Genomic DNA, 14,366 nt, shown 5'->3' with positions numbered 1-14,366 from the left:
ATGAATGAAAATATAATAGTTTTGTTCCTAGCTAAAACAGCATTAAAACAATACTGGAACAAAGGTAGGACAAGCAAGAGTCTACTTTGTCATATATTTTATTTGGAATTATTTCAATTATTTAAATTTTTTTTCCTTCCAATTTATCTCTCACTTTTTAAAAAAATATAAATTATTGAATATAAATTATTTCTCATAACGCGTGTATGTATAATTATGTATTTTATCGAATATAAATTATTGAATTTTTCCTAATTGACGCGTGTATGTATAATTATGTATACATGTCTGAGCATAAGTACATATTTTTTATAAATTAAAGAAATTTTTTTATGTATAATTTTATACAGCCACACAGTGATACCCTTTTTACTCACGCTAGGTACTTCACTGATTTACCGTTCATCGCGCATGCGCAGGAAATCCAATTCTTCCCACGACGCCGCGCGATTGGTCGATCAACAGAGTGCAGACTTCATGGAGTTTTACGAACGCAGGTCAGCGTCTTCGTCTGCCTTGTTTATCGTAGCGTGGAAAAGAGAAAATCAGTTTAGCCATGGGCGCTACAGTGCGTTGCCAGTCCTTGTCGTGTGCCTTGTCTGTACCTGCCAGCGATGCGCTTTGTGCGTACGCGTGATCGCGCGACGGAATATGTCCAGGAACGTTTTTCACGCGCCGTGTTCAATTAGGGTCACTTGATAAATCGAACGATCGGTGGCGAACGCGAAAGGCAAAGACGGCGAACGGGTGCGACGAATTTTCCCCTCGAAGGTAAGTGTGACAAGCGTACTTTCTCTTTTTCTTTTTTTCACCGCCCTTGCGACTTTTTTTTTGGCTTCCTTGACTCGGGATGCTGATGATGACATCATCGATCTTATGGATAATAAGTTCCCGATCTTATGGATAATAAGGTTTAGAAATAAATTCCCGTGGAGTGTCGATTGACGAGTCCTGGGAGTCAATGAGTATGTAACTTTTTCCCTAGGGCAAAAACATGAAAAGTAAAAATTTTTTGCGTATATGTGTGTTATGTGTGACGTATATCATAAAAATTTTCACTTTTCATGCTTTCCGTTCTAGAGAAAAAGTTACATGATTGATACCCTGGAGATAATCGGATATCATTGATATTATCGACCACTTTTTATTTGGCAAAAATATGTATATGGGTGTGTACGCATACAACTTATGTACAATTTATACTTTATACTGTATACATATAGATTACATTTCGCAAGATGTATCTGCGAAACGCTCGAAGGATTGTAAATTAATTACGCATTACAGACTGACATCCAGATATTCATATCGGGACACTGAAATGGTAATGTCAGCTCTTCCATTATCTCCGAGAGCCCGTTTTTGATTACGAAAATTTTTACCCAGAACCGACTCTTGCTGCAAAATAGGCTTGTTTTTTTTTAATTGCACAGTTTATCTTTTCTCCTTTTTCTCTTCACGTGGAGAAGCGTGGAGTTCATTTGATGTTCAGATAAAAAACTTAATATAATCCCATCGGTATCCTCGAAGATTCTTCGATTTGCAACACATGATTAAGCTTTTTCTTTTTAACTGAACTTCTTATGCAGTTCATCTTTTCTTCTTTTTCCTCAGAAAAAAAGCTGTATCATGAAAAAGGTTCAGTCAGATCTAAAAGGACAGATTTAGTCCTTCCTGTGATATCAAAGATTCCTCGATTTGCAATGCATGATTAAGATAGAAAGTCAATTGTATTTCTTAAAAACGAGGTCAAAATTACAAAAGCGAGCGAAATTAGAAGAATAGTCATTGGTCAATATCTAATAAATTTGCACTTTTGTCATTTTTATCTCGTCTTAAGATATACAATCGACCACCTGTTGTTTTTAACTAAATCCTTGTTGTTTCTTGTACGATTCAATTTTTCTTCTTTTCTCTCGACTTTGGAGAAGGAATAGAAAGGAGAAAAAATGAACTTGCAAACGGTTATAGCTAAAAAGACGGTCTATTTTCTCCCCGCGCGATGAATCATGTATCTTGCCATTCCACTGTGACTCATATTCATTTCCTTTTTTCCTTTCCCCTCTATTACCGGATTCGTGGTAAATAGATATAAGGAAATTATTTAACTGTGTAGTGACTTTTGAAGCGCACGTGTACATTACGCGCGATCTCTCGTCGTCCTCGTCCTCGATCGTAAGAACATCAGATAAGAGAGTTCCTTCCGTGTATATTGGGGACGTTTCTCGGATAATCGTCTGAAATTCGCGTGATAAACAAAGACACGGAAGCAAAAGTGAATAGGAATTTCTCGTGATAAGTTTTTTATCAATTTTCGATATTTTGAAAGGACGAATTTCTGTATCCGACGTTATTTTCTCATCTTTATCAGTTAATTTGATACTTGACATTACGATATTCGTAACAAGAAAGATAATTTCTAGTAATATTTATTCTTTAGCGTTTGTAATAAATTATTCAATTTGTTACGTTGTTCTTTATACTTGCGTCTATAGATTCATCAGAGGGTTATAAAAATAAGTGTGTATTATTAGAAGCTTCTTGCAGAGAATATTTTGAGGCAATGCACATGATGTATTGTGTTATTTTGCAAAACACTTATTTTTCTGATGTTTTCAGGTCCACACAGATACCATGGGTCGTTATACAGGAAAAAAATGTCGTCTTTTGACAATGTTATGGCTGACAGCTTTATTTTTTTTAGTCGAAATCGTAGTTGGTTATGTCACCAACTCGATGGCTTTAATAGCAGATAGTTTTCATATGTTGTCAGACGTAGCCGCTTTAGTGGTAGCATTTCTTTCGGTGAAGGTAAGTTCTGCAGCTTGTTTTGAATTTTCTCTCTTCTTTTTAGATCTCTTCTTTTTAGCTCAACTTCTTTGCATGGTTCATCTTTTCTTTTTTTCTCTCCACAAATACGTTTATAAATTTATATGCATCATATATTCACATCCGAGTGTTCCTTAGGTATTATATTATTCTTATTTACCATTCGATAAACAACAAACATGTAAAATTATACTTAGGTGACACTCGGGTGAGAATATAAAAATAGCCCAACGTAAAAAAAAAGAGAAAAAATGCAAAAAGTTAAAGCAGCTAAAGAATAGATCTCTCGTTGAAAAATTTTATTGCCAATATTTTATTATATTTAATATTGTTGATTGCAATTTTTGGTGTTATAGATGTCACCGAAGAAATGGTCCAAAAACACATTTGGTTGGGCCAGAGCTGAAGTATTAGGAGCTTTAGTGAACGCCGTGTTTTTGGTCGCTTTATGTTTTAGTATTACTGTAGAAGCATGTAAAAGATTTATCGAGGTAGAAGAGATACATGAAGCTAAACTGTTGGTCGGAGTTGGAGGACTTGGTCTGCTGGTGAATGTGATAGGTTTATGTTTATTCCATGGTGAGTATAGCGTGTATCATACAACTCAACTTTTATTTCGATAAAATTTAAACTGTTTAAAGTATATAAATAAATATAATATTTATTTTTATATGTAGACATTTATTCTTGTTTTAAAGATTCTCTAAAGTTGTTATCCTGTTATTATATAGAAATAAAATCATAAAAACTGCTTATATTAAATATTTGTATATTAATATTTAGAAGAATATACAGAAGAATACTTATTCAGAAATTTCTATTTTCATTTTCTCTTTCTGTTAGATAATATTTAATTAAAGCATTTCATTTTTTGTATCTCATATCTTAATTATCATCTTTCGTATCTAACCATATGATAACTTAATTATGATTATGGATAACAGTATTGTATATTCAAATTGCTGTTTGCCTATAAGATTCTTTGTTCAATATTATCGTGATGTTATCTTATTATTAGTGCTCGAAAGATTTTATCTTGAGTTAAGATAAAGAAAAATTGATTACGAAATGTACATGGTTAGCAAATATATTATCACAGCAAAATTTAAAATACAAAGTTTTTGCAAATAAGACAGAAAAAAAATTGTTGTAAAATTACTCTATCTCGAGATTGCAAAGAAAGAAAAGTATCCAAGTTATAATATAAATGTTAAAAATTCATCAAGGAAGAAAAGTATCAATATCTGTTATCTTATTGATGTCAAACTGTAACCGAGTATTTAAAAAATATTCAATTTAAAAAAATTAATATTAATGATATTAAAAAAGAAAATTTATTATTATATTGCATTTCATGAAACTCTGAATAATCTGTCATATTTAATGTATTTTATAACATATTTGTGAAAAACAATTAATATTTCTTAGATTAAATTAAATTTAATTAATCGATTTTTTCGTTATATATCTTATAAGATAAAAACAATCTATTTTATATCAATAGATACTTATAAGTGCAATTATTGCAGAACATGGAAGTGCTCATGGTCACTCGCATGGTATATCTCGAAGTCATAATAGATTAAGCACTTTGGTAGGCACAGATGATAATGAAAATGATGAAGCTTATAGACCTTCGACACCCCAAGTAAAACGAGCGCATGGCCATTCGCATGATGCAAGTCAGATGAATATGCGAGGGGTATTTCTTCATGTACTTTCCGATGCGTTGGGGTCTGTCATTGTAATTGCGTCTGCTCTAATTGTATGGCTAACGAATTGGAAGTATAGGTAATTATATACTACTAATTATATATTCCTATACATTCTATATAGATACTGAAGAATTTTGAACATATAATTTTGAACATATAATAAAAAAATTGTTTACATAGATTCTACATTGATCCTGCACTGTCGCTTTTATTAGTCATTCTTATTCTGCGTTCAGTGTGGCCGTTACTTCAAGAATCAGCTTTAATTCTATTGCAGACTGTGCCAACACACATTCAGGTAATATTTGTTGGCTTGTATAATACGATAAATCATAACATGATTTTTAAAGTGCATGGTATACATTATTTGATTTGTAAATTTATTTGTACAGGTCGATGCTATACAGCAACGTTTGTTGGAGAATATAGATGGCGTATTAGCTGTACACGAGTTCCATGTGTGGCAATTGGCGGGTGATCGTATTATAGCTAGTGCGCATATAAGATGTAGAAATCTTTCAGAATATATGAAAATTGCCGAACAAGTTAAGGAATTTTTCCATAACGAGGGTATACACTCGACAACTATTCAACCAGAATTTATTGACGTAAATAAATACACATATATAATAGTACATTTATAATAGTATTATAAAAAAAATCTGTTCACGTACGTACATCAAACAAAACAGAATTAGACAGAAAAATTTGTGTAAAAAAACTAAGTGAAAATGCACGCAATTTGTTATTTTGAGTAATATATTTTTAATGCGTTTTTTATCTATGTTTGTAAGTTATGATTAAAAAATTTATCTGTGAGTCACATGTACGTTTAATGCGAAGTTAACGATCTTTTGTTCAAAGTTAATGATGCGTAAGATGAATATTCAAACTATCGACGACTCACAGATAAATGACGTTTCAATCAAAGCTTATGATGGACTCTAATTTGAATTATTTTTGTTGTTAGATATTTTTATTAAAAATATGTTTCTATCATTCTAGTATCATTCTAATAGCGAAATTAAAGAGACTCCCACGGAAGATTGCGTGTTGGATTGTCCAAAGACTGATAAACCTTGCAATCACGCGACGTGCTGTGGTCCTTCCAAACAAGTAAGTACCGTGTCATAAATTTCCTTGCATCATTCATCATCTATATATTCTTCGGGGTTTCTTAGTATAGTATGGAAAGAAATATAAGTGCTCCATCTGTGTACCCCAGTTCAAAGTACCTTGGACGAAGCTTAGATGGAATAAAATCAGAATCAAATACGACTATAGATCGCGATAGTTCGTCTACTACGTCTGGGAACTTAAATTTTATACTTCCATTTGAAAGTACAGTTATATTTGTTTGTGAAAGAAAAAAAGCATTTTGTATGCTTCAATGAACTTGCTTCAATTATTTGAAAAGATAACTAGCCGTTTTCCATTCAATTCACATTATTTATCTAAATCTAAATTCAAAACCAGATTATGATAAGATCGATACAATCATCAACGATACGAAATCAAAAATTGTAGATAAACTTCTTTACATTTGTGTTGGACTAACAAGAGAAATAAAAGAGAATGTTAATATATATTTATTAATATACATGTTGTGACAAATATCTTTTGTAAATCGTAAAAATTAATTTCTTTCACGTTTTGTTTAGCCTTACTAATAAGATTTGTAAAGATTTATATAGACAATAACCTATATAATACAGGGTCGTGAGACTCCTTCACCTGGAGAGACACCGTACATGTGCAGACAGCGTAATAGCTTGGCACGTTCGACAGGCTCTATAGGAGGAACAGAGCAGCAAGAAGTGAATGAAATGGAACGCGGACACTTGTTATCACTGCCCGCTTCACATCCAACATCGTTTCACTCCGTCCAAGTTCCCCACACTCACGTTAATGCACCAACTGTCTGAACTCTCATTGCATTATCAAATATATCTACCTCCATAGTAAAATACGCGAGATGCGTCATGATTTATTGTACAAATATACAATAAATATCTATCTATATAAAATTCATTAATATCACAGTTGATGGCAGTGGTTGAACGACATATTATAGCAATTGCTTATAATTGATAAATTAATACATTCGTGAAATCTTACAAAATAAAATTTATTAACAAATTTTTCCTTTTTGAAATAGTTTGGCGAATCGAAATCTGTCAGTTTTTCATCTTTGCCATCAATTTACTTAAGAGTAAATGATTAAGATACATGATAAAAAATTAAAACCCAAAGGCATATTAATACCAAATATATTACGTTATATGATGCTCTATACGCTCTATATGCTCGGATATAAATAATAAAATTTCGATTTTTACTATAAATTTCTTAGAAAAAAATTTAAAAATAGAAGATTTTGCGACTGATGCATAATTTATCGCATAAAATATGTAATCTAAGTTAAGTATTTTTTAAATCTCATTTGTATATTGATTTGACAGTGCGATTTTATAAAAATCCCACTTTACAAAACTATTTATATGTAATTTTTATTGCGTTGATTGTAATACGTAATTTATAAGATAGGCAAATTTATAAGCAAGAGTACCAAATCTCTTCATTATGTTTATGTATTCTTTCCTCCATATAATTCTTAAATGTTAAGTCTATATATTTTTTATGTATTTCTTATAGATTTAAGCAATTATAAAAGAAAATTATCAGACGTGTATTAATTACTTTTCCCTGTATAATACTTATACAATACCTGCGAGAAGTGCTATGGCAATTATTTTGAAAGATATTAATATACATTAATATTAATATAATTTATATTGATATACATTAATAATTTATTACAAATTTTTTTACAAAATTTAATTTGATGTGACAAATATTACATATAGAGTTTTATTTAATTTGTTTAAGATACTGTGAGACTGTGCTGTATATTTTCAAGAGTTACTCATTGTTGCTTGATCCAATTATAGAAATAGGGCACTTCAGTATAAATACCAGGAACTCCTTCATCTCCACAACCTATTCCCCATGACACCAGCCCAACAACTACATACTGACCGTTTTTTAAACACACCAACGGTGAACCACCATCGCCCTTTAAAGAAAATTCAAGGTGGTATTGTTAGAATTAATGAATATGTTAAATTATTGAAAAATAACTTCCGGATAGCTATGCAATATTCATTACTTTGCAAGAGACTATATGTTATATTTCTTACAATGCATGCGTCTTTGTCACTTTCCCCTCCTGCGCACATGAAACTGTCGTCTAGGACAAAGTTGGTTCCTAGTCGGGTGCTTTGAAGGGCCGTTTGGCAATTCGTCTTACTCCATACGTACAAATCTACCTCTTTTAGAGTACTTTGTAACTGTCCGTTAATAAAGGCATTTTTCCCCCAGCCTGACACCCAACACCTTCAAAATATTGAAAATGAAATATTAGGTAATCGCGATATATTATAAAATTATATATGGAGGGACATTTCGGCATTTAACAAAACGATACAAAAATTAATATATTTGCAATACACAATAGAAAGTAGATCATTATGCATTTTGTTGATAGAAGAGAATTCAAATGTAGACAGAAAGTAATTTTAGACCGAATATATCCACGTACCTTGTTCCCGGTGCAACTGATGTAGATGATAAACATGCCGTATTAATGTTAGGATTACTTGCAATAGGAGCAGGTGAACTTAGTCTAAGCACTGCTATATCGTTCTGGAGATTTCGCGAATTAAAAGTACGTTTTATGGAAATTTTTGAGATGTCAATATCTATAGTCGGGTTTTCAGATTCAAAACTCCACGCACCTAATCTCGCTATAATGTCGTCATTACTGTAACACATTTTTAATATATATATAAGAATAAGATATTAAAAATCTGTATCATATTAGTTTTAAAAATTATTCTCTTTGAAGATTTATAAAAAGATATTGTAAGGTCTGATTGCATCAACGTTACTTTAATTTTAAGCGAGACTTAAAATCTCATTTTCTCTCTTTAAAGTCGAAAGAGAAGAAGAAATAGAGAATTTCAAGCCTCACTTAAAGTTAAAGTAATATTTAGTGTAACCAGATCTAAGAGGCATATTCTTCAAAAATTTAATTTTATAATTTAATATTAAATTTTTAACTTACTCAAACTCATTCACCTTATGAGCGGCGGTAAGAACACGTGTTGAACTGATAAGCACTCCTCCTCCGACATAACTACCTTGGATGGTTAAAATGGCCACCATCCAAGGATATGCACCATAAGCGGCTTTCCCTCCTGACGTTCCATCGCCTGGTCTCGGTGATTGTATTCTTCCACAATTATTGTCATCGTCGATTACACAGCAATATGTAGATCCAGTAGGGCAATTTGCGTCCTATAAAAGTATAAAACTGTAGTTAATATAATAGTATATTGATATACTATACAATCGAGATTAGATATATTTATGTTATCTATAATTAGATATATTTATGTAAAAATAATAATTTACTTTTTTCAAAATTTATATATATAGAATAGATAATTCTAATTTGTCTACAAATATATGTAAATATTTCAAATGAGTTTTATCATTATAATATTTTTTTCAATGTGAACTGAAATATTAGGAAATATAGGAAAAAGTTCGTGACGTTTTTTTAATGCCATCTAAATGCGGGAAAAACTCCACGAACTTTTTCCCACATCTAATATATTACCGGAGTCACTATTCTGATGTCAACGCCACCAATAGTGCCTTCAGGGCAAATAATTCCAGGAATGCAGTAACATTCGTCATCATCTGTAAAAATATAATAAAATTGGAAACATTGATACAGTAATTTAGGAATTAAATACATTATAAATTAAGAAATCTGTTTTTCTATTTAGAAATTCTTTGATATCATTTAAATAACTGTAAATCTTTCAGGTATATCATTAATATTTTTCACGCAATTAATAATTTTTTTATTATTCCTGTTATTTTTTATTTTTTATTATTTATTAAATTTTATCGTTAATAGCTTATCGTTTAGCTTATCGTTAATATTTTACATTTTTCAAGTTTTATAATAATAATATTACTTATTTGTTATTACAACATTCTAATTAAAAAAATTGTCATTTTTTAGTTGCTTTCAGAAAAAGATTAAAAACACAAAGGAAAAAAACATACTTTTATTCCTTTATAAGTTTATCAGTTATTTCACCAAAATTGCATTTCAGTCATTACAAAATTTTAATGTTTTGAAACATTCACTCATTTTCTCGAAAATTTGATCTTATTAGTACAATAATTTGTTGACAAAAGAGTGGTATATACACATATATATATATATACATATATATATATATACAAGAAAATACATACTCTGTGCAAAAACAAATATTTGCTGCAATAGTTGGCATGACAGTACGAACAGCAAGATATTATTCATCTTGAAAATCAGAGATCAAAGAGAGAATAAATTAAAACATAGTATACACTCTTGTCAACGAAACTGATTCACAACAAATAAAACACAAAATTCAACTTACGAGATTTATATATATGTATGTACACAAATGCATCAGCGCGTTGCGAGAAGCAGTATATTTCCGTTTTTCGTAAGTTTCAGGGGAACATATTAACTTGTGCATCCAGCCGGACGAAATATAATACATGACCTTTCATGGCACGCTAAAAACGACACTCGGTGGGCTTTCCAGAATTACGTGTAAAATATCTGGTACTACGTAAAAAAAAAATAGACAAGCACACACACAAATTGCTTTCGATCATAATTATATATAATAATCCATAGCATGTGTGCACTAGTAATAGTGCTCAGCGGTCTTCCCAGAGGATTGAAACATTTATTTGACGCAGAGAGAAGGTCATCTCAATTTCATTGATAATTAAACAATGAAGGTCAATAAATAGGAGTTACTGGTACGAGCAGAATCACGCATCGCTGATCTCATTCAATATTATGTATTAAAATACATTATTATAAAAAAATATTGTATCACAAATGGTGATATAACAATGTCTTATCTGATAAAAGGATTGTTACATGAGTGATGGATGTTATAACACAGAATCATTATAAATGAGTCACAAAAAACTAATATATAGTCTGTTTTAGCATTAAAATTTATTAAGCTGAATTTATTAAACTGTTTAGTCTTTAAAAAAATTCAACTTGATAAAAATAAAAAAAATACATTAAAATCATTTATCAATCATATGATAAAATTATTCAAATTATGTAAAGTTGTAATAGGAATCGGGAAAATTTGTCGAAATACTCGAGGAATATAACCATCTTCCTTTTCGCTTCACGCTTACATGTTAGAATTAATCAGAACGCTAATAAATTAATCAAAGCGAATTAATGATTATTGAGGAAAAAAAATGATTTTTCTATTTGATCTTCATATAATTTATTTTTATAAATTAATGAAATAAAATATACTGAACAATCATAGATACCACCGCTTAAATTCATCCCGGAACAATATATAATAATAGAGAAAAATACAAAAATAATATAAATCTCTTTCTTGATAACCTTTCAATTGTAAATTGGTATGCTTAAATTATGCTGCTTTCATATTTATGAAGAATTTAACTTATTTCTCGTAGCAAGCTTATATTAGTAAGTTAGCGCGACCACATGTAAAAATACGTACTTTGCATATATGGTAAATTCTTTTTAACGGCACTTGTCAAATACTTGGCAAGAGGCACGGAACTAGATATCGTATCAAGCAATGAATCTATTTTATTACGGCTGTACTTGTCATAAAACGGTGATCTCAAAATGTACAATAGTAAACTCAATCTTCGACGCACGAGTTCTTCTTCCTCCTCTTTACTTAATAATGTTTTTTGAGCGCAACGATTGAAGACATTTAAACTGCACAAACAATAACAATTTGATTACATAAAAAAATTATAATTTATCAATTACGTATAATAGTTCAATATGCTGTGTACCTGGCTATATCGATAATAAGTGATAATATCCACGGTGGCCAACGATTTTGGCTAGTAATGTACATACATCCTAGATGAAGCAGTGGCTTTGTCACATAAAGACTCTAGAAGTTAAAAAATATTTGGTTACCTATCTTTTTTTACATTAGTATATTATAGGCGAAATCCACATATGTATAGTATGCAATGTCAGCATTGCATAATGCAATTAGATTGTGCAATGCTGACATGCCTGGGCAATGCTGACATTGTACAGCAACTTCATCCGTGACATATATTTTGAAAACTCCATATCAATTGAGATACTTTTTTTATTAAAAAACTTATCATTAATCACATGACAGTATTATATTTTTTAACTGACCTCAGCTAGTTTAAGATTCCTGTCAGATTCCTTATTTTTAGTTAGATTCTCGTTCTCGTCCGTAACAGAAGGCAAAGCTTTCCACGTTCGTAATTCTATAGGAGTCGAATACTTTACACTTCTAACAACAGTGCCTGATCTTTTTAGCATAAAGCCTTCCTTTAATTGCACGTTGTCGATTTTATTGAATTTCTCTCTGTTAAGAGGTGGTGTCGCTGGGCTTTTCGTTACACGTTCCTTATATACATAAATTAATAATAGTCGCAATACAGACCTAGGAAAAATAAATGTTGATCAACAAGAGACTTGATGAATTTTGTCATCTGCATTATACTGAATTAGCACACATTAAAGGCTGGTTTATATAAACTATCTAAATGTAGAGGTATAATATAATTAATTTTGAAATGAAATAATATTAATGAATAAAAATTTCAAATTTTGTTAAATGATGTGACAATATCATTATTGGAACTTTTTTAAATATTTATACGTTTTTATATTTAACTTTACTAATTTCATGACAACTCAATTTTAATAAGTAATATTATAAGATCAGTTTTTCTAGAGTTGAATTAATATACATTCTTGGAACTCAAAATAAAATATATGTAATTTGATATTTGGCTAAAGTGAGAAAATAGTTTCAGTGCAGTCTAGTGTCTAGTACAGAAATAAAAAAACAGATCTAGTTCCATCAATTAAGGACCAGTTGTTCTACTTTTCGGTAAATTTTATCCATTAGGTAAATCTGGCAATATACATGATTGGGTTTGGGGATTGGATATACAATTTTGTTACTTACCTAATGAATAAAATTTTACTGAAAGGTAGAACTGGTCCTACAAGTTTAATTTCAGTTTAATTTGCTGTTTATCTCTTTTTAATATCCTAGAATTAGAAAAAAATCAAGCATTGAACTGAGATTAAAGTTAATTTTATATTGATGGAATCAGGCTTTGTATATTTCTATCAATTTAGCTTAATTTTAATCTTGGTTTAACTTTGTATCTTTTTTCAGTTTTAAGAATCAGAAAAAAGACAAAGGCCGGTATTTATAGTCAGATTTTATATTTAAGACCGTCTTAAGTACAATTTTAAGAAGACACAAACCAAAAGGCCACATTACGACTTAAGACATTATTTAAGTCTTAAAAGAACCGACTATGAATACTGGCCAAAGAATAAGTAAAATAAGATTTAAATTTGTCACAGTAGAAATGAAGATAACTGTAATACAAGTGACTGAATTCGCTATTAAATTATCGACAAAATGAAAGAATGGCCCAATACTTACTTAAATAATTGTATAATTACGATTATTAACCATTTTCCTTTTGGCCCCCATAATTTCTTAGCTGACACCTCGAGAAAGGTCTCAGTGTACTCCACCACAGTTAGCCAAATTTTAATTTTTGAGTCATACTGAGGTATTTTTAAGTGCTGGCGTTTGCTGCTGTACATAAGCAAATCGTTGCAGAGCACTATCAGATTTGGCATGGAATAAATCAATTCCACGGCCAAGGTCGAATTGCGCAATTGTCCTGCAAAGAATATATATTTAATGACATATACATGGTTAACAATAAAATTCGACGGCTCGTTTTCTAACCAAAACTGAAATACGATAAACATCTGACAGTAGCCTCGATATCTGTCAATAATTGCGGATTCGCTACGACCCAATTCTTGTACGATGTCAACAGGTTGTTTAACTTAGAATTAACACAGTTCGCCATCTCGTTATTACGTTATTTTAGATTTTTTTACAGCGAAAAATAGACATTAAATGTTTAATTCTGCTTATCTCATTATAAGAAAGTAAATTATTGCATTGAACACTGGAATTGTGCCATGTTTGATTCCGAAGGTCGAACTCAATTTCGATTTTAAATTCGATTTTCTTCGTCCAATACGAATCGCTGATTTTGAACGAAATCGATCTCTATTTTGTAAACTTTTCTAAAGGCTTATCCATAAATTGCGTTCAACGAACTTATGCTCATTTTCACCAACGTAGATTAATTTTAATCTTGGTTCAACTTACTCTTCATCTTTTTCTAATTCTAAAGATTAGAAAAAGTCGAAGAATAAGTTGAATCAAGATTAAAATTAATTTACTTTGGAAATGAGTCTTAACAGTTGAGTGAATGTTGCTATCGATGTATTCTTCCAGATCTAAAATGTTGATTGGATGATCTAAAAGAATATTCGCTGAACGCAGCCATTTAGAGAAACTAACCAATGAAATATTCAGTGTAAAGAATTGCCAAAAGATGAAAAGAAAGAATCGAAGGACTGAAAGCGTCTTAAATTCCCTCTTTACCTGAAGGGAAAAAACAAAGTAAACATGTTATATGAAATTTATTAAATCCCATTGACATAACAATAACAATTATATGTTCATCTGTAGGATAAAATGAATATATATTCGAATATTGGAGACAGAGAGAGAGAGAGAGAGAGAGAGAGAGAGAGAGAGAGAGAAGAGAGAGAGAGAGAGAAGTAAA

At 30.6% G+C, this 14,366-nt stretch overlaps 4 protein-coding genes across 4 annotated transcripts; 2 read left to right on the top strand and 2 right to left on the bottom strand.

Annotated features, from left to right (window-relative positions):
• LOC105617450 lies at nucleotides 1-699 on the top strand. The gene is made up of 2 exons (XM_012199005.1): nucleotides 1-64; nucleotides 383-699. The coding sequence occupies exons 1-2, from the start codon at nucleotides 1-3 to the stop codon at nucleotides 697-699; spliced, it is 381 nt and encodes a 126-aa protein (XP_012054395.1).
• Nucleotides 700-2,634: 1,935 nt separating this feature from the next.
• LOC105617449 (zinc transporter 1) lies at nucleotides 2,635-6,469 on the top strand. Its single transcript, XM_012199004.1, has 7 exons — nucleotides 2,635-2,811; nucleotides 3,186-3,408; nucleotides 4,359-4,620; nucleotides 4,725-4,842; nucleotides 4,937-5,152; nucleotides 5,550-5,660; nucleotides 6,260-6,469. The coding sequence occupies exons 1-7, from the start codon at nucleotides 2,635-2,637 to the stop codon at nucleotides 6,467-6,469; spliced, it is 1,317 nt and encodes a 438-aa protein (XP_012054394.1).
• Nucleotides 6,470-7,470: 1,001 nt separating this feature from the next.
• On the bottom strand, nucleotides 7,471-9,948 carry LOC105617448 (chymotrypsinogen A). Its single transcript, XM_012199002.1, has 6 exons — nucleotides 9,882-9,948; nucleotides 9,229-9,311; nucleotides 8,671-8,903; nucleotides 8,146-8,367; nucleotides 7,745-7,940; nucleotides 7,471-7,620 (listed from the first exon to the last, which is right to left on the bottom strand). Exons 1-6 carry the CDS (start codon nucleotides 9,946-9,948, stop codon nucleotides 7,471-7,473), a joined length of 951 nt encoding a protein of 316 aa, XP_012054392.1.
• Nucleotides 9,949-11,156: 1,208 nt separating this feature from the next.
• On the bottom strand, nucleotides 11,157-13,595 carry LOC105617447 (peroxisomal membrane protein PEX16). Its single transcript, XM_012199001.1, has 5 exons — nucleotides 13,469-13,595; nucleotides 13,154-13,400; nucleotides 11,857-12,130; nucleotides 11,493-11,596; nucleotides 11,157-11,412 (listed from the first exon to the last, which is right to left on the bottom strand). Exons 1-5 carry the CDS (start codon nucleotides 13,593-13,595, stop codon nucleotides 11,157-11,159), a joined length of 1,008 nt encoding a protein of 335 aa, XP_012054391.1.
• Nucleotides 13,596-14,366: the final 771 nt, after the last annotated feature.

The sequence above is a fragment of the Atta cephalotes genome, assembly GCF_000143395.1.
Source record: "Atta cephalotes unplaced genomic scaffold scaffold00013, whole genome shotgun sequence".
Classification (NCBI taxonomy): Eukaryota; Metazoa; Arthropoda; class Insecta; order Hymenoptera; family Formicidae; genus Atta; species Atta cephalotes.
Note: the sequence above shows the minus strand (reverse complement) of the source record. Positions and strands in the feature narration are given on the sequence as shown.